The 19537-nt window shown below is 36.7% G+C and overlaps 1 protein-coding gene across 3 annotated transcripts in view; it reads left to right on the top strand.

Moving 5' to 3' along the window:
• DGKH (diacylglycerol kinase eta) overlaps window positions 1–19537 on the top strand; it is a 71267-nt gene that overhangs the window by 12226 nt on the left and 39504 nt on the right. For 2 of the 3 annotated variants that reach the window (XM_040056476.2, XM_040056478.2), the window contains exons 3-8: window positions 5598–5702; window positions 6042–6174; window positions 12745–12851; window positions 13945–14070; window positions 15206–15308; window positions 17003–17165. In XM_040056476.2, coding sequence (XP_039912410.1) covers window positions 5649–5702; window positions 6042–6174; window positions 12745–12851; window positions 13945–14070; window positions 15206–15308; window positions 17003–17165 — 686 coding nt within the window. In that variant the 5' untranslated portion in view covers window positions 5598–5648. Of the gene's footprint in view, window positions 1–5597; window positions 5703–6041; window positions 6175–12744; window positions 12852–13944; window positions 14071–15205; window positions 15309–17002; window positions 17166–19537 lie in introns of those variants that run through there. The other variant, XM_040056479.2, reaches the window with a different exon arrangement.

Raw genomic sequence — 19537 nt, 5'->3', positions numbered from 1 at the left:
CTTGGTGAATGAATCCATGCTGAGTATTCCCAACTGTTTTCTTGTCCGTGTGCCTGGCTGTATTCTGGGAGATGCTCCTTCATTTTTGTTCAATGTGGTGTAAGATAAGGCACCTAAATTACCCAGGCTGGATTCTACTGCAGAATAAAGTCCCTTTACATTTTTCAATGATGTAAATATATTTGTCCTGTCTTTTAGGTAAGCTCACTTGTTCTGGTGTTGTACTGGTGCAGGAGATGCTGTGTGGGAGCCTTTTCTTTTTCCTCCTAAGAGTTTATACTGTGGGAGCCAAAACCACACATTACATCAATATTTGTGAGCTTGAGAACAGTGAAATAGGAGAAGGCCAGGAAAAAGAGGGAAGCAACATTTTAGTGGAGAAGAGAGAGCTAATTGTTCTGATTATAAATTCTGTATTGCACTCAGGCAAATATAATAACCATCTATTACCCACCTTGCTTTTAACTCCTCCCCTGTCCTTGTAATTTATACTTTTGCCTGGCTTGACTCATCGTGAAAAATAACAGTGACAATTCACCATAAAACACCAACTAACTGCACCTTTGACAGTGACAGTACTGTTATAATTTATTTAGTATCCAGAAACCAGGAAATTATAACTACTCTGGAAAGATGTCCAACTGTTAGCACTGTGATTTTTGCAGACAAGATCTGGAAGGTGTGGGAGCATTGATAACCCCAGCAGTGACTTCCACCATTGATGGAGGTGCCACACTCATACAGACCCACCTGCACAAGGACAGGGGAATGAAGGGGCAGACAAAAAGCAAGGGAGGCAGAGCAGGTTATCCTAGTGTGTGTCTGCACTGACTCACCAACATCCATAAGCACAGAGAAGTTAGGAAGCATTTAAAGTTACTCTCCTGCCCCAGGCATTGAATATGGTCCCTAAGAAGAGAGTTGGGATGCTCTCTCTGTGTCATCCTCTCTTCATTATGTCCAGAAAGATATTTTAAAAGTATCTGTCCAGAGAACAGGAAAACCATTTCCCCACCCCTTTGGGATTCTAAGTGATATTTCTACGTTAGTAATTTAATTCAAGATCAGCCATACAAAGTGCTATTAGTGTAATGCCTGATAATAGTTCAGAGTGGCAGAAGGTGCCTTAATGCAAATATCATGTTGCAGGAAGCAGAGTGCTTCACAATGGCTGCTTTGTTGCTACTTAGATATAGAGCACTGTTCTCTTGATTAGCAAACACTGTGTCTGCATTTTGAATTAGTAAAAGAAGCCAGAAATGTAGCCATCAAGCTTTGGGAACTTTATTTTCTTACGTATTGCTGATAGTAAAAAAAATAGATTAAAAATTAGGCAATAGGCTTTAATCAAACTCCCTGTGTTTTTATTTTATAGATTGTAAGTCTAAAACCCACTGGGCTGAAGGCACATAGGATGTTACTGGTCAGATTATGCCCACTGAAAGAAGAAAGGACTTTAAAATTTACTCTGAATTTGATGACAATTTTATTTCTTTTCAAGATGTTAAGCTTGTTCCTAATAAGCGTTGTCTGAAAGAAAAGTTGCAGTAGTGGCCCCAAACTTGACTGCAGAAATGTCATCAAGTAATTTCGAGATATGTAGGTACACATCTCATATATATTTGAATATATGTATATTTTTAGTAGCCAAATTTTCATAAAGTTTGTGTGAAAATCCCAATTTAAGGCAAGACCTATGTGGTAGCAGAGTGAACAGCAATCTCTTGTTTTCTCCCTCATTCCCCACTCAAAAAAATCTCCCTACTTTTCTGAACAGAACAGGAACATTATTGCATTAAGGGGTCATTTTACTTTCCATTGAAAAATTCTTTATTTCCTGGGAAATTTTAGGGCTTGTGTTGGTTGTCTTCGACTTTTAAGAGTGTATATACTAACTCTTTCCCAATGTCTACTTCATTAAAAGTATTTTTTATTCCAACTACCTCTATTTTATTACTTTCCAATATACTGCAATATCTGCTCTTGGTACATATCTTCCAGAATCAGCAATGACTTCTTGGCTACTTGACAATGGTGAAAATTTGCAAAGGAATTTAGTCTTATTTATTTTTTAAGACCTTTTGACTGTCTTTATCTTTTGTGATTTGTCTCCTGCTTTGTCAGCATGTAAACTGTTGGCACCTGAGTTCCTTCAAGACTTAGCAGTTTATTCTTACCTCAGTGGTCTTCCAGTGGTTCCTGTAACACTTCCTTTGCATTGTATTACAGAGCTGCTTCTTTCTTTCTTTATTCCTTTCTGTCAAGAGTTCAGCATATTCAGAGTGATATACAAATAGTAATATTTGGAGCAGCGAAGATAAAAAAGGTAATATGTAATTGAAGAAAAGATGTTGACTTGGGTCATTGGAAGAGAATATACAGGATTCTGAATATGAATGCATACAATGAGATAGGATTACTAGTTAAATTAAAATTTACATGGCAGGAAAATTGTTTTGAGGTCAATTACATCCATTTAATTTTGATTGTGTCTGTATAGAGGTTCAGCTGTCTTTAGTGAATGAACTTCAAACATCCCACTTAGTTAATCATAGCATTGTGTAAGCATTCAGAAGACAGCATGCCATCTGTATAAATGCAAATAAGAAGGTTTAGGAAGTCAATTTAGGATAAACAAGAAAAGCTATAATGAGTTAGTGTAAACCTCATAAAGCCCTGTTGAATCAAAGTATAATAATAATAATTGTAGCAGATGCTAAAGAATGAAGTAGAAACAGCAGAGCATATGCAGTGATTCTTAGCCTTGAGTCGCTTCCTGACATTAACTCATTGGATTTTTGAGTAATTTCAGATATTATCTTTTATAGTATATGATGCATTTATTTGTGATGAATTTTTCAAATGCTTTTTTTGACATTTTTACTTTTCATCTCCTCAGCATCCTCTGGGAATACTTTTCAAGTGTAAAGACTGCTTTACATTTAGGGAAAAACACTTCCTCTTGTTTGCTAACAATTTCCCTTAGTTCTTATGTTACATGAAATATCTAAAAAATAATGTGAGTACATTTTCTCTGTGATTTTGTAGACTGAAATAGGTGAGAAGCTAAATGGGCTTCTTAGTTCCTATTTTATTTTATTTTATTTTATTTTATTTGAAAAATTCCAAGCATTGTTGATACTTCATGTATATAATGCATTTTGTATTTCTTCATGTTACCAAACAACTAGAAGTTTGTTGTTGCAAATATGTAAATCAAAAAGAATACGTAGTTTAATTGTATTTACAAATATGTATGTCTTCCAACTTCTCCCTTTATTTTTGTAGCACGAGTAATTGAACCTATGTTCATGTGGTTGACAGTATCCTATTGAGTTGTTAAGCTGTTGCAATGCTGTGAGCTTTATTAAGTTTATTGCACTGTGATTTTAGTTAGAAGCCGGAATATATGAATTTCTGGTATGTTTACACGCATTGGTTAGCAGGGTTTGGTGATGGGATTTGATTGCCTATAAATGGGCGTGCAGTGCCTTTTGAGATGAAGTTTGGTGTCACACCTCGGCTATTTATAGCTACTGTTCTGGTCTGCTGTCATGCTTACCCCTCCCCTGCCCAAACTTCGGATACCAAAAGGTGTTTCCATTTGCTCTAGGCAACTAGGTGTGAACAACTGAACCAGGGCCTTAATTTTGGTGGGGGAGGGTGGAGGGATGCACAGTGGATTCCTGTGATCAGTAGTGTTGAAGACAGGAGTAATATCTATAAATATTACTTGAAAAAATCAAGATTAGTCAGGAGTTTTCAACAATAAACACAGATGTTGCTTAATGTAATTTCACAACATCTGGTTACCAGTTAGAATCAGTAATAACTGATGATAGGATGGTAGGATAGATGTCACGTGCCAAGTCTTGGGTGGATTTATCATTATTTAATCTGTATTATAATCTTATAGTATATAATAGAAACTAATCTGTGGCTTGTATTTGCCCAAACAAGATTTCTGCATCCACTGAAACCTGGAAATTTCAGCAGAATGCTGATTGTTTTTGGAGCTAGGGCTATATTATGATTTAGTGACTTCTTTTTGGCTTCATTGCATGACCTGGCCTAGAAAAACATTTTGAAGTAATAAAGTGTCTGTTTGGCTCCAAACTAATGAGAGAAGCATTGCTCTTTGCATAAATTGTTCTTTAGGAAAAGTCATGGAGAGCTACTAATAAAGCTTATTAAATAGCTTAAGCGAGATTGAAGGAAAGAGGAAACAAAGAAACTATTCCCTTCCATGTGAAGTGAGTACATCAAAAAAAAAAAAAAAAAAAAAAAGAAGGCAAGCCCAAAGGCTTGTTTCTGCCTCCCCTCCATGTGACTTGCAGCCTGCTGCACTTCAGTTACATCGCCTCTGAGACATGTTAAAGTGCAGCTCAGTTTAATGAAGGAGTGGATAGGACAAATCGAAGCTAGAGACAATTTACGACAGGGGTTGGGTAAGTAACTGCAGCTGTAGATGAGTGTTTACTACTATTGTGCAAATGTTGTAATGTCTAGCTTGTAGTATTTAAAAAATTACTCAGAATTACCATTTTTTGGTGGTCCTTTCTCTGTTTTATTTAAGTAATTTGCAAGTGTTGGTGATACATACTATGCAAGAGGTTAAAATGCAAAATACTGATAAAAGATTTAATTTTATTTTTCAGACTTTCTACAACAAATCAAATAACTTTCCTTATTTTCTTGTACTTGTTTTAAATTCTTTGCCATGTAAGTAACTGCTTTGTCTATTTTAATGCAGTGCTCAAAATAATTTCAGTGGGAGTTAGCTGTTATAATTTCTGCTGCTTTCCTGTTATTTTGATTATTTTTCTACTGTTCAGGGAGAGAGGAGAGCAGCTTGTACTCTGAATCTCCTTGGTACAGTATTTTCAGATTTCTAGACTCCAACTCCAGACCACTGAAAAATTCCCAGCATCAACTTGTTCCAGGAATTTGTTCAATTTTCCTAGTAGGATATGATTTCAACTGTTTGGTTTTGTTCTCTGTGCCTTTTAATAAAGATTTGTATGTGTTCTTATACTAAGTTGATATAGGTGGATAAAGAAAGTGCTGTTTTAAATTTTTGTGTGTATAAATTTGTGTAAATATATTATCAGTATACAAGATAGTTAAATGTCATGACAGCTTTTGTGGTTGTTTAAGACTTCCAGGCTTTTGATTTGGATATGTTTTTGTCTCTAGAAATTGGAATGGACCTTGCAGTTGCTATGATGCAGTTATGAAATAGGATTGCAGTCTCAGTCAATTAGTAATTTCCAGAGTGGTTGTGTTAGCATTTCAGTGCCTGCCATCTGAGCATTTAAAATCTCAGTGCGTAGACAAAGAGCTGAGAAGGGGTAATGATCAATGTAGATTCCAGAGACCTGTACCAAAGCCTGATTTGAATCTTGGGAACGGTACGAGGAAAAGCAAACTCTTTTGTTGTTGGTAGTGCATTAAAGAAAACATTTTTCATTGTTTAGTATATTGTCTTGTAAGGCACGTCATCCTTTTACATCATCTCACAGGGAGGAGTACATTAAATCTCATAGTCTATCATGATTTTACTATCTGGATTAATCAGGATGTGTTATCTTTTTCAGATAATCACTCCATTTAGGAGGCTAATATTGTGTGCTGAGAACAGAAAAGAAATGGAGGACTGGATAAGCTCTCTGAAGTCAGTTCAGTCCAGAGAACATTATGAGGTAAGCTGACATCCCTCTTGGTGCAACCTAGCACCAACAGGTTTCTAGGTCAACAGATCAAGCTACAGTACACAGAACTGGAGTATTCACCCTCCTTAGTGTGAAAAGTGTGTCTAATGTCAGAGTGAAGCTCCACGTTAAGAACTTCACTAGCAAAATGAGAGCTTATTATCACACTTTGGTTTAGAATTTTGGAGGGAGAGCAGGCTAAAAACCCTATGGAAAATCCTTTCGGAGAGCATTTCACTGTCGTCCCCTGTAATATGGAACCGTGCGTAATGTCAGTCACTGTAGCTGTGTTCTGTACTTGCAAATTTGTCTTAACTTCTCCTTTACTAGACCGCACAGTTTAATGTGGAACATTTCTCAGGGATGCATAACTGGTACGCCTGCTCCCACGCCCGACCCACCTTCTGCAACGTGTGCAGAGAGAGCCTCTCTGGAGTCACTTCTCATGGCCTGTCCTGTGAAGGTAAATTAAAGCTTGCTTCCCTTTGGTTATCATGCTATGTGTGTAGACAGATGGCTGCAAGTTCAGTATGAGTAATGATCCTGAAAATAATGAGTAACAAAAGAGCCTGAAGGGAGAAACCTCTACACGAGAGTGACCCTTCTCTGGGCAGAGGGACTGCTAATGATCTGCCTCACCTTCCTATTGCTCCAGGTGGCTTTTTCAATAGAGCACTTCTTTCTATTGCAGCATCCAGTTTGGAGTGTACAGGGTGGAGGGTTTGCCAGAAAATAGAGGATTTATTTAATTTGCACATCAAAAATGTGGAACAAAATAGTCCTACTGGTTTGCAGAATTTTTTTTTTTTTTTTTAAAAATCACTATGGTATTTTCTGCCCCAAATCTAAAAACATTCTTAACATTGAACAAAGTGTTCTGACCCTTCCTCTCCAATTCTTTTTTGCTCTATTGCTGCTGCCGGATCCTGCAGTACACACTGATTTACTGCTTTAAAAATTCTCTCATGCTGTGAGGGGGTAGAGATATAGATAACTGCATTTGATGGTTCAAAGACAGGAAATCGACCACAAACAAAAAGGAAGAGTAGCTAAGACTTCATCATTTAGCTAGAAATTATACTTAATGAACAAAGAATTATAATTTGCCTGAAACAGCCTATTTATTTTTTCCGGCAAGTTCTGTGGAAAAGTGGTAACAAGTCTGCTTGTGTTAGGAGCCAGCAGAAAATAAAGCATCTATGTGACCTTATGAAATATATGAAAGGTAGAGATATTTAATTACTAAAATAGCTGACTGCCCAGAAAAGAGTGACAGTTACACCATTCATAATTTGATTTCTTTGGATGTATGTAACCCAACTGCGAATGCATTTCTGTTATTGATGCTATGATAATACTTGAGGATAATAATATATATTAAGGAAATCTTACAAAGGAAGCATTAACCCACTGTCCTGAATTGTCCATGCTTTTAATGTAGCTAATGGTGCAGTTGCCAAGGAACAGGACAAACCCGTTTTGTAGAAATTAGAAGTAGCATGGTTGCTTCCAGCTTCTCTGGTGTATGCTTTCCACTGTGTGTAAGTCCTTTGGACAGTTTAAAAGCAATTATGCTATTCTTAATGTCTGATATTGGCAGATGGAAGTATCATGTGCTTAACTAAAATATAGTTTTATTGCCTCTGTGTACAAATACAGTTATATTTGCTCAGGCAAATGAAAGGAACGACTTTCATGAAGAATTTATCCATTCCTAACTTAGTATTATAGCTATTTTAAAAAACTGTTTAGCAACAATTACTACTGCAAGATTATCAATGTTAATGTCTCTAGTACACCATTTTATGTTTTTTTCAGTGTCTAATTTTGCATCTAAGTATGTATTTAATATAGAGGATGTTTGCATTAACTTTACATTAGGGAAGTTCTCGTAATTTCCAGATTTGGAGTTTGTCATCTCTCTGTATAACTTATGACAAACTAATGCTGTATTTATCCACATTTCTGATGTCAGTTTTTACAAATAGCTTGTGAAAGTGATTTGGATTTCCTTTCACTGTTCCATATTTCGTAATGGTGTATGACCTGGAATATTTTATACGTAGATACTGTGATATTTTTTTGTGTATTAAGAAGCTTACCTCCTCTTACTTCTTAGCTCCTATTTTATATCTATTTTCTTCTATTTTTTTTTTTTTTAAATAAAATAAGATATCGAATCTAAATCATTTGACATTTGACTTTGTACTTTCTCCGCAATTATGTATACATGTTAAAACCCATCATCCTTAATTTCTTCATCTAAAAACTGCATTTTTGTTTGATACTTACTTCTGCTATGTGCACTTCTAATGCATTTAATAATTTATTTTTTTCTTTAGCTTATCTGTATTAGCAGTCCGTACAGTTTGAGAGGACAATCTGGGATGTTTGGTGTCTTAAAATCCCCCAGACTTGTTCTGTACTGCTTTTCCCCATTACATAATTTAAAAAACCTCTTTAAATATTCATGACTGGCTTCTCAAACCTCCAGCACTGCTTTATACTGGGAATCCATTTATCTCTATACTTGATATAATTATTTGTGTGGTCATTGATCCCAGGCTAGTCTGTTATGCCTTGTATTGAAAAGCATGAGAGGCTCTTTCAAGACATAATTGAGCTCTTCCTCCTGTTAGTGGTTTGGGTTACTGGCACACCAAGTTGCCTTGAAAGTAGCTTAGAGTCTTTGGGGTCTGAGCCTTGACTCTTAACTGTAGGTAAAAAAAAAACCCCATTGCTGATATCTTGCAGCCTTTGATAGCTTAGTTGCTTGTAACCTCTGTAATATTTTATTATTTTAAAATTGCTGTTTTCCAGCAGCCCTGGACAACTGTTTTTTTTGTTTTTTTTTTTTAAGTCTGACCACAGATCTGCCACATTTCTTTTGAAGTGATGGGTGCCTTTTTTTCTTCAGGGTGCACCTTCCGTCTCAGCAGCCTTTGGTAAGGGTTGGCCAAATTAATTGCAGGCCACCCTCAAGATACTCTAAGTTTTGTGGAAACCAGTGTAGAAAAAGATGGAAGGTTAATGTCTGCTAGGTAAAAGACTAGTGTGAATTTGCACCTTTTTAGAAGTCAGAGAATTGATATGTATATCAATCTGAAGATGTAAGTTATAACAAACCAAGCTTCAGTCTTGCTATTGCTCAACAAACAATTGACTTCTACAAAAAATTAATCAGACTTTCCTTTGAGATGCAATGCTGTTCTTTCCACAGGTAGTTTTTTTTGTGTCTTCTCAAAAGATAATCTACTTTTCCAATGTTGTCTGTGTGTTGTGTTCTCTAGCTAAAGGACTAATCTCTGCTATGTTCATCCAGTCTTTACTAGGACAGAGTCACTATGATCTCTGTGCCTTGCTTTAGAAATTATTCCAAACTAGCTGAATCAATAAATGTTTTTGGTTTTTATGCTCCTCAGAGTTTAGCTTCAATATGGAATGTTTAGGCAAAGAACCTTAAAGAATGATATATCATTATCTACAGAAACTCTTCCAGAGCACTGTAACCTCAGTTACTCTGTATCAATACTGCATTTCTGTCTAAGTCATTTTCAGTGGAACACTGCCTGTCTACATGATTCTTCTCAGAAATTTATTTTTTGATGTAGTATTTTGTTTATCATGACAGGATCTTGATTGTTGAATATCAAGTATAGCTAATAAGTGGGAGAAACCTCTCTTAAACTGCGTTCTCCTGTGATGAATCACACCAACCATGTTGTAAGAACACTTTAGGATGATAAACTCAATCAGTAAGAAAATACTGGTATTAAATTACCTCTGCAAATGCACTTCGTGCACTTTGTCTTTTTCCATTATGATTGTGGGGTTTTGCCCACAAAACCCTGTTGTTCTTACCCATTGCCCAGGGAATTGTATGGGCACTGCTTGCACAGTCATTGCCACATTTTCCGCACAGTCTGGAGAGTGAATAGTGAATGAAGCAGCAAGAAAGAGAAGGGATGTTTGTTGTTAAAGAGTGAAGGAATAGTAGAAAACTATTCTGTGACTTTATATCACATATACCCTTCTGTGATGCTGGGGAAAACATTTAAATAAGATTTTTGATCAAATCAGCAGTTGTGCATTGTTTATAAGCTGCAACCCACATCACAGAAATGCTGTTTTCTATTACTGCAAAAATCAGTTGAAGCTATTCTGAAGTCCCTGAGGCTTTGAAGATATACACTATTGAAAAAAGTCTTAATTGTAGTAGTAGTAGTAGTATTACTGAGCGTAACTACAACAATAATATTACTACTACTAATTTTAAAAGGCCAGGAAGAAATTAATATCGGTGGCTAAAAAGCAATATTATATTAGCTTTTGGTCAATAAGACAAATACCTGTTCAAAATTATTATGAAGCAGAGTATGGCTCGACCCCACACTTATCAAGAACCATCCGTTACATGCAGTGACTGAGGGTCCTGTTCTCTACAAGTGTGTGGTCATACAACCAACGACTGCACACCTGCGTTCAGAAACTATATATTGCAATGTTAAGTTTCCTGAGTAACTTAACTTTTCTTGTGTTTTAGCTTTCATTGGCGAAGTAATGGCAGTGGATGTCTAGCCATCCATATGTCTGCATGTTTTCCAAAAGATTTCAGATATCAGACTGATTCATGAATGGGATTCAGTGTAATCTGAGACAAAAGAAGTTAGGTCATAGTGGTAACTAATGCTGAGGTTTGATTTAAAATTATCCTTTCTTTGCTTGCAAGTTACATCTGTGTCTTAAGGTTATTGTTGTTGGTAATATTTAATGTTCAGACTAACATAAATTGTTGTTTCATGATACTGTGGTTGCAGGGGGATGACTGAAAGAGTCTGATCTGAGATTTGGTTGGTAGGTTATTTACAGTACTTACAAAGCAAACATCACCTGTCACTTGCCATCTATAGAGTGGCTTGCTGCAACTCTTCAGTGCCTGGGATTGATTTTGTCCTTGCCTTGTTGAGGAAGAAGCTGAGTATAGGGTTCCTAAGATCAAGTTCAATCGTAGCTCAGTAGGATTTGAGCATTCTATTACTTTGTAATTTGTAATTTTCTATTCCCCCTCATTCCTGATTTGTTGTATTTTGATCTGTGTGGCAAAGCAAGTAGGGAGTAGGGAGCAATTTATGAGTAGAGAGCTGAATTCAGTGGCATATCTTCTCTGAAACATTCAAATGGTGAAAAACTGCATGGTCCACCACTTGAAAATACAGCCTTTATTTCTGTGCTTCTGTGAGAGCTGGCTTCATTAGATGCTTAGAACGAGCTTAGGTTGGCAAACACACAACGTGATGCTGAGCTGTTTAGAAAAAGTGAGTCTACCGTGTTAGTTGACAGTTATGGGATATTTGCATGCTTTGAGTCTGTGTTGGTCTTGCTCCAACAGGTCCATGCCCTTCTTAGGTTGGGGACCACTGACCTGTTTGAGTGAGTGCATAGGAGTACCATGGAGATGATCAGAGAGCTAGAGCACCTCTCCAGTGATGAAAGGCTGAGAGAGTTGGGATTGTTCAGCCTGGAAAAGAGAAGGCTTTGGGGTGATGCAATTGCAGCCTTCCAGTACCTGAAGAGAGCCTTCAAGAAAGATGGAGAGAGACTTTTTACAATGACACATAGGGACAGGACAAGGGGAAATTACTTCAAACTGAGTTCAGATAGTAGGAAAAAATTCTTTGCTGATGATGGTGTGACACCGGTTGCCCAGAGGAGTCGTGAACACTCCATCCCTGAACTGTTCAGGGCCAGGCTGGATGGAGCTCTGAGCAACCTGGTCTACCAAAAGATGTCCCAGTTCACAGCACAGGGGGTTGGAACTAAATGATATTTAAATGTCTTTTTCAACCCAAATAATTCTATGATTATATGAATGCTGCTTTTTGAAATTACTGGGGGAGTTGTTAAACAATGAAACTTCTTTGTTTTCTTTCATTCTCTTTCTTTCTAGAAAGTAAGAAAGTAAGAGCTGAGCACATTCACACATCTCCCAGAACAGTGAGGATCGCTCTCAAACTCAGATGTTGCTTTCATAGTCTCAAATCACTTTTAAAATTGATCTGGCAGTGAATCAGTGGAATTAAAATGGGAAATTTATTATTCACCAGACATTTTGTACCATGGCTTAATGTTTTTTAATGGTAGATAAGCGATGGGCCAAAGCCTTGATAATTTCCTGTCAAATATTTGTTTGAAAAGAGACTACTACTTCTGTTCTGCTGGCTAGTTCTCATAAACCTTTAATGGTCATTGCCAAAATAATTTATATAATGCATTCTAAATAGAATTACATCATGCACTTCCAGTAGAAGAGATATCCACAGTTGGGTGCGTCAGCCTGTTTGGTCTGATATGGTATCATTAGCTTGGCATATTAATTGAGTTGAACAAAATTCAAATAGTTATTAGGTTGTCAGAATATCTGCCTAACTACACACTTTTGCTGGGTATTCCAATTAGCAGACTTTTAATAAGGAATGCAGTAAAAAGTAAGGTTCTTTCTGAATAAAGGCTCTTGGAAAATTTTGTAATCCCCAGTATCCTGAATTAAAATATCATCCCGTAAACCCTTCACTTTCTCATGTTCTGAGAAAAATAGGCCCAGCACGGTGCCTCAAAGGCATCTTTTGAGCAAAGAAACAGAGCTTCTGATTCAAAATACTTTTGTAAAACACTCTCACATGATTTCCTGCAAATTTAAGTCAGATATCTGAGTCATGTTACTGGACAAATGGAAAAGGTAAACCCATAGTTAAAGATATATTGTACCTTGCATCTGAAAAAATGGGGACCAATGTGGATTTCAGGGCACACACAGCATGGGTTACAGCTAAAAAGTTAAACCTGGATTAGAGATTTAAAGCTGGAATGATTATGAACTGAATTTTCTTTTATTTGTTTTGTGTCATGTGTGCAACACTAAGTGACATGTTCTTGGCTATTTTATGGGATATCTGTGTTTAATTTTTTAAAATATGTGTTATCACTGAAATACAGCAAATAACACAGGAAATGTATGTTTATCTGTGTCTTGCAGTATGTAAGTTTAAAGCACATAAAAGATGTGCTGTCCGAGCAACAAATAACTGCAAATGGACTACATTAGCCTCAATTGGAAAAGACATCATTGAAGATGAAGATGGTGTAAGTACTATTCATATTTACAGTATTTTCCAAAGCTGTTTCTTCTTTAGGGGAAAAAAAAAAAAGGCCTAACCACAGAAATATTTCCATGCTACCCATTGAACTTAATGGTAGATGGCTATTTTCCTGAGGACTGTTCAAAGATTAATGCGGTTTTTGAACAAAAGTTGTATTCCTACTTCACAACTGTGGGCACTAGATCGCAGATGTATCACAAGGTTTTAAAGGCCACACGTGGAGAAGCTCTGCTGCTGGAGAATTGCTCCCAGAAGTTCCTATTGCTCTTAAGCAAAGGTGGTATTTTACAGTTATCATGCTATTTTTGCAATCTATTTTTTGTCCTCTTTACCTGGAGCAGTTCCCTAGGAGGCCCGTTTGGAATTCACTGAATTGGGAGGGGGTTTTGGTGAGGAAAGCAGGAATTTTAAAATTAGCAGGAGAGACAACAAAAGGTTTTGAGAGGTTGATTGTGATAAATGGACTATTTTTACAAACACAGCTGTGTATGAACCACTGGTGTTGGTGTTTCTTCTAGCTTCTTCCTAGAAGACTGGTACTAAGTTGAACACCTGAATATCCTGAGTTGCCCATGGTATTAATGGGACAAAGAGTGCACTGAGTAAAGCTTTGCACTGCCTTTGGGATTGCTTTTTAGAGCTGTGACTTACCAGCCATGGTGAGTGGGTAAATGAAGCAACAGAGGAATTCTGCAGTCCTGACTATTATTATGAATTTTAGGAGTTTTTAATTGGTTTATGTCATGTAGTCGGCATAACCGAGTGGGAACTTGTTTGTATGACGGAGTCTCTGGCCTTAACTGCCCTGCTGTGTTATGGTTAGTTGCTACAACGAGGGAGACATGTCTCCCTTCTTCAGGTGTGTTTTCTGCCTAGCATGTGGAATACCAGAGTAGTCCATTCATTGCTGTTGCCTTCTGAGCATCAGTGTCCCTTATCCTGGCTGATCAGCACACCTGCTGCTTTGATGAAAGTGTACAGCTGCGAGAAATAGTTTAAATCCACCTATATTTGAGAGACAAAAGCCTTTAATTTCTCTCTCTGGGTATTTAACTCTAATGACTCCTTCTCCACAGATAGCTATGCCTCACCAGTGGTTAGAGGGAAACCTGCCCGTCAGTGCCAAATGCGCGGTCTGCGACAAGACTTGTGGCAGTGTTCTACGCCTGCAAGATTGGAAGTGCCTTTGGTGTAAAGCTATGGTGGGTGCGCTGAACCACATCCAGGCGTCTCGCAGTTTGACAGTTTTATTGCTTGCCATTATTTTTGTTCCGTCATTTCACAACCTGCTTTTGGATTAAGTAGGAGCAGACAGCTTCTGCAAACTCAGGTCTCTCTAGCATTCAGAATTTCTGATGATTGTCCTACTCACAGTTAATTTTTAATACACCCACAGATGCAGCTTTTCTTTAATAGGTGTTGTCATCCAATGTGTTTTCTGTGCTTTCATCTCGCTGAATGTTCAGGTGCCCGTTCCTTATGCCTAATAATCATATGCTACTTTCTTGTATTTTTTATTGCAACTATTGCTGTATTAATATTTTAGTAATATGTTATATTAATATATATCAATATTAATTTAGTAACATGTTTATTACTGCAAAATCTTGACTTTCTCTTGTTCAGGGCAATCTGTAGGTTGCTGATTGGAATTCTCTAACTCACTACTGCTGTTTCCCCAGTATATAGTTTTCTCTTAATTTTATCAGCTTATCTAAAAAGATGGATTTCTTATGCAAGTCAGCAGTTTATTTACTGTTGAAGCTTCTGGCATATTGCTGAGCTTCAAGGCTCTGTGTGTGAGCAGGAGGAAATGACTGGCCTCTCCAGATTTGACTTAAAATTTAGATGAAATGCAGCCAGCTCTCCATGTGCCTCCCTTTCCAATACCTGTGGAAGAGACCTTTGCAATATGGACCCAAGTTTGGGAGATGAGTCTGGCTTGGTAGTTGTGCCAGCTTTAATGCAGGTATGTCTTCCAGAATGGCCCCAGTGGACCAAAAAGTTACAGAGCTAATATTTTGTCTGCTGCCATCAGCACAGATGCTGGGAGCTTGCTTCTTCCTTCCTTGTGGATGGGGGCAAGTGATTCTCTTGAAAGGAGGATTCCTATCTGCTATAGGGGTAGCTGAAGAAGAAGTTCTTAAATAATGTTTTGTTGGATAAGTAACAAGTCTCTGTGGTTGAACATCTGGGTTTTTTTCCTAGTCTCACTCCTTTTCCCTCTACACCTAAATGTCATATATGAGTCTATTTTTGTTACATAGATAACAGTGCCAGTTGTATTTTCACCTCAAAATTCTGGGGAAGTAAAATATTTTTTTCTTTCTTTTGTAGGTTCACACGGCCTGTAAAGATCTGTACCCTCGCAAATGTCCACTTGGCCAGTGTAAGGTATCGATCATCCCTCCAACAGCACTAAACAGTATAGACTCCGATGGTACGTAGTACTGTAGAGTGGTTCAGGGTACCTCTGGACTTCCAGTCCCAATTGAGATCCATGCAAATAAACAAGGCTAAAATCCTTCTGCTGAGCAGGTGAATGCAGTCTGCAAATTTAGAGAAAAGTATAATTTTCTGTGTAGGTTTGTAGAGAATTATTCAACTGTCATGTTTTTTTGAAGTTGCCCCAGCAGAAATTTTCTTCCATTTTATTTATTGAATTGAAACATTTCAATTGAATGAGCAGAATCCTCAGATGAAGTGGGCTGATGCCTGCCTGGCATATACCACTCCTGTGAGTTCTCAAATTTTGCATAATTTCATATTATGCAGAGATAAACTAACAGAACAGCTCAGATGCAACAACTGCTGTACCAGGCATTAGCGAGGAATTGCTTCCATAGGTTCTCTAATTTATTTTTTAAATATAAACAGTGTAAAAATCCTGCAATGCGCAGATAAAAACCAAGCAAATGCTCAAAACCCACAGATGCTTTTTGGTGGTTCAGGATAGAGACATGTCAACAGTGGGAGATTTCACTTCAAGGCAGAGAGTGGTTTTAGAAAAGAAGTATCACAAAATCTTAACTGCTTTAATTTTATAGTTCTTGTTGGTGGCAAAGTAGACCAACAACTTGAACTCAATTCAATAAATTTTGTTACATGATATTAGTAAAAGTGATTGTGTATGCTGTATATATTCGCTCTATTTATTTGCTTTGTGGTGTCTCAGACATCATGCTGTCACTTATTACTCATGCCAGGAAGATTGCTCAATATGTGAAATTAGTTTTCTTGGCATTTAAATTAATTAATCAAACCTTATTTGAAATTAGACATTATGATAATGTGGAATTAAATTAGCATCCCTTAATTAATTTTTTTACTTGTAACTTTAGTATTTCTTTAGTAATTGAAAACAACATAATCATTTTAATACTGCCGGAGACAAATGTCAAAACCTATACATGTGATGTCTGATTTTGAAGTGTTGCTGGGGAACCATTACCTCCACGGACCCGTCACGTTAGTGACAACAGTGTCCATTAGTGCTTCTGACTAAGGACTTTGTAGAGAGCCTGTTGTAATTAGTAAAGACCTGCCCTGTCTTTAATAAGCTTTGAATCACAGCTGAAGTTCTTCTGTTGTTCAGTGATTCTGTTATACTTAATAGTATAACCTCAGTCTGAGAAAAAGGCTCTTATGCGGAGTCTCACCTGGGAGGAACTGAGTACAAGTCACTTCCAAAATATTTGAGTGCTCTTAAAAAGCTCATACAGACATGAATGATCCCAGTTCAACCCAGTAAAGTTAAAGCAAAATAAGACTGAAAACCAAACATTTGTAACTGAAATACATATTCAGTTATGTGATAATAATTGGTAAAGATGAGATTTAAGAAGTAGTCTAAAAGGTTAATAGCAGTTGAAAAACAATAAAGCTATTGTCTTCAGGATTTTACTAAATCGAGACACTGAAAATACCAGACACAAGCAAACAGAAAGAACTGGTAAATCTTGTGCAATTATGTTTTCTTTGCAGGACTAATACTCAGTTTAGCCTTTACATTATGCATGATAAAATGTAATCCTTTTGTCCTTCATCCCTATCTTCCTCTTTCACATGATTTCTTTTTGTGTTGTTCATATTAGGAAACCTTATTTATTTCATTCTTTCTAACTATGTTTACAGGTTTCTGGAAGGCCACATGCCCGCCATCCTGTGCCAGTCCTCTTTTAGTTTTTGTTAACTCAAAGAGTGGAGACAATCAGGGAGTAAAGTTTCTTCGTCGATTCAAACAGTCGTTAAATCCAGCTCAGGTCTTCGATTTAATGAATGGAGGACCTCACTTAGGGTAATGACCTTGGAAATCTTGAGCAAGCCTTTCCACAAGGGAATTAGGTGCAAAGTATAGTGTTGTGTTCTCCTTGTTTTATAGCATTATATCCCCTTGTTGCTATAATTCTATCACCAATATCTACTCTGACTTCCTAATTAAAATCTAAGAGACAACAGAATTTCAAGTTAAATTCCAGTGCATGAAGGGATTGTATTTGCCTTCTAGAAAAGCTCGAAAATTCAAAACCAAAAGCTCCTGGCTAGCTTTGAATTCTGTTAACTGGTAAGGCTCAAAACTGCTACAAATGTTTAGATGTTTTCCTGTATCACAGGAATTTTGATTTTGCCTTTATGCACAGTTGTCCAGGTGCTTTTCTTCCATTTCACATGCATAATTCTGATATTCCTCTGACCTTTTTTTGTCTGCTATGGATTAAAACTATTGTCTAAATGTGCTCTGTATCTTTTAAAATTCTGAACACAAATATCATCGGGGGGTCTGCAGTGGGTAGTGGACAAGTACATGAAAAAATTTTCATCCAAAAAGTATATCCAAAATATGATTTATGCAACATATGCAAAAATGAAGAAAACGACCATCCCACAGAATTTGGAGCAAGAACACAAACGAAACCATGAGGCATTTCTCCCCAAAATCTAAGACTTGATTGTTGGAGAGATAGAGATGAGATTTGCATAGTGGTGGCAACATCTCAAGCGTCTTTGCACATTCATGAAGATTAAATTTGTGCCCATATTTCTGTTGCCTAACTCAGTTCCACTCAGATATATTGATGTGGTTAAATGGCCTAATAGTATCAGTTTTAGCAACTAGAAGCACTAATTTTTGTACTCTTAAAGATGCAGATTTATACTTAATGATAAAAAGTAGATGAAGCAAATCCACAAAAATTCAGTTCAAGAAGTGTGTAAATAATACAAATATAATTGATTACAGCTGTGGATTATTATAATTATTACTGCATTACAGACACATCATATTAACTCTTTGAGTTGTGATATTCTTTTCATTATAACCCTGATAATCTGAGCAGAATCTAAGTCACTTTTAGCTAGCATTTTGTACATGTAATTACAATGACATATAACATTGGTCTTAATTGATTAGACAGTCTTTGAAAGGAAACAGTCTGAAAAATATGTTTGTGAGTTCTTTCTTCATGTAACTCTACCGTGGCTGAGGTGGCTCACTTTGATTTTGCACAGAAAATGCAGTTCAGGTTGGGTGCTTTTAAGTACTTCTCCCAAACAGTTTCCAAGAAGAGGTCCTTAGCAGTTATTCCATCAGGTCGCACTGGTGTCTTCTTTTTTCTAGTTGATCTAAAAAGCAGAGGTGCACTCTGTGAGACAGTGTATCTATAGGGGTTTTCTCCTTTTTCTCAGGATAGGTTAACATCTGGTATCAAGTTTTTCCCCCTTAAATATCTGCTTCTTTTGTTCTGAATAGATATGTGCCCTTTGTATTCAAGTGACATTATTTTCTCTAGAAAAAATATAAATGCTTCAAAAATTTTTGATCTTGATATGTTGCTTTTTAGAAATGGTTCAGAAATTATACATATTCTGGAAAATAACATGCATTAAAAAATAAATATTTTTGGTTTGTATTTTAAGAGTTTATACTTTTAATTTTTGTATTTTTTTAAGTTTAAGTTCCTGTTGTTTTTACCTCTTGGCTGTTTCTTCACATCTCGTTCCCATTTCCTCTGTGTCTCACATCTCTGCATTTTCTGTCTCTCTTGTTCTCCTTTTCTGTATTGTCCAAGTGTTGTATTCTGGAGGTGATAAAAGTCAGAGAGCAGGAGAAAGAGCAATGGGAAGCAAAAGTAGCATATGGCTTTAAGGATATAATATGAAATACTTGTATAATTTGTCTTATATTGTTGTGATCACCTTGTGTTTAAGAATTGGTCTCAATGGTCCTTACATTTAGTTAGCCTCACACTGACAAAAGCCCACTCATTTTGTGGACCACATCCTGTCATTTTGTCTTAACCTCTTCTCGTGAAAAATCCCCATAGGTGCATTATGCTTCTGCCTGAACTGAGAAGCATGGAACAGTTGCAATTTTATCATTTACATTTATTATTTTTTTAATATTAATAAAATCAATAAAATAAGACTTATAAAATCCTGAAAACAATATCAAGGGATTTTTTTAAAGAATAACTTGGCATGTTATTTATCAGAAATGTCAGTATAAGTGGAATATACAGCGACAGATGGGCTGCAGATAGGTTAATTAAGTAGATGGTTGTATCTCCATACCCCACAACAATAAAAGGATCATAAAGATGCTGTGCACAGTATTTTCTTGTAACAATTGCTAATGAATGCCACTGCTCTCTTGCTGATGGATGTAACTAG

This window comes from Hirundo rustica, chromosome 2 (genome assembly GCF_015227805.2).
Source record: "Hirundo rustica isolate bHirRus1 chromosome 2, bHirRus1.pri.v3, whole genome shotgun sequence".
Lineage (NCBI taxonomy): Eukaryota > Metazoa > Chordata > Aves > Passeriformes > Hirundinidae > Hirundo > Hirundo rustica.
Note: the sequence above shows the minus strand (reverse complement) of the source record. Positions and strands in the feature narration are given on the sequence as shown.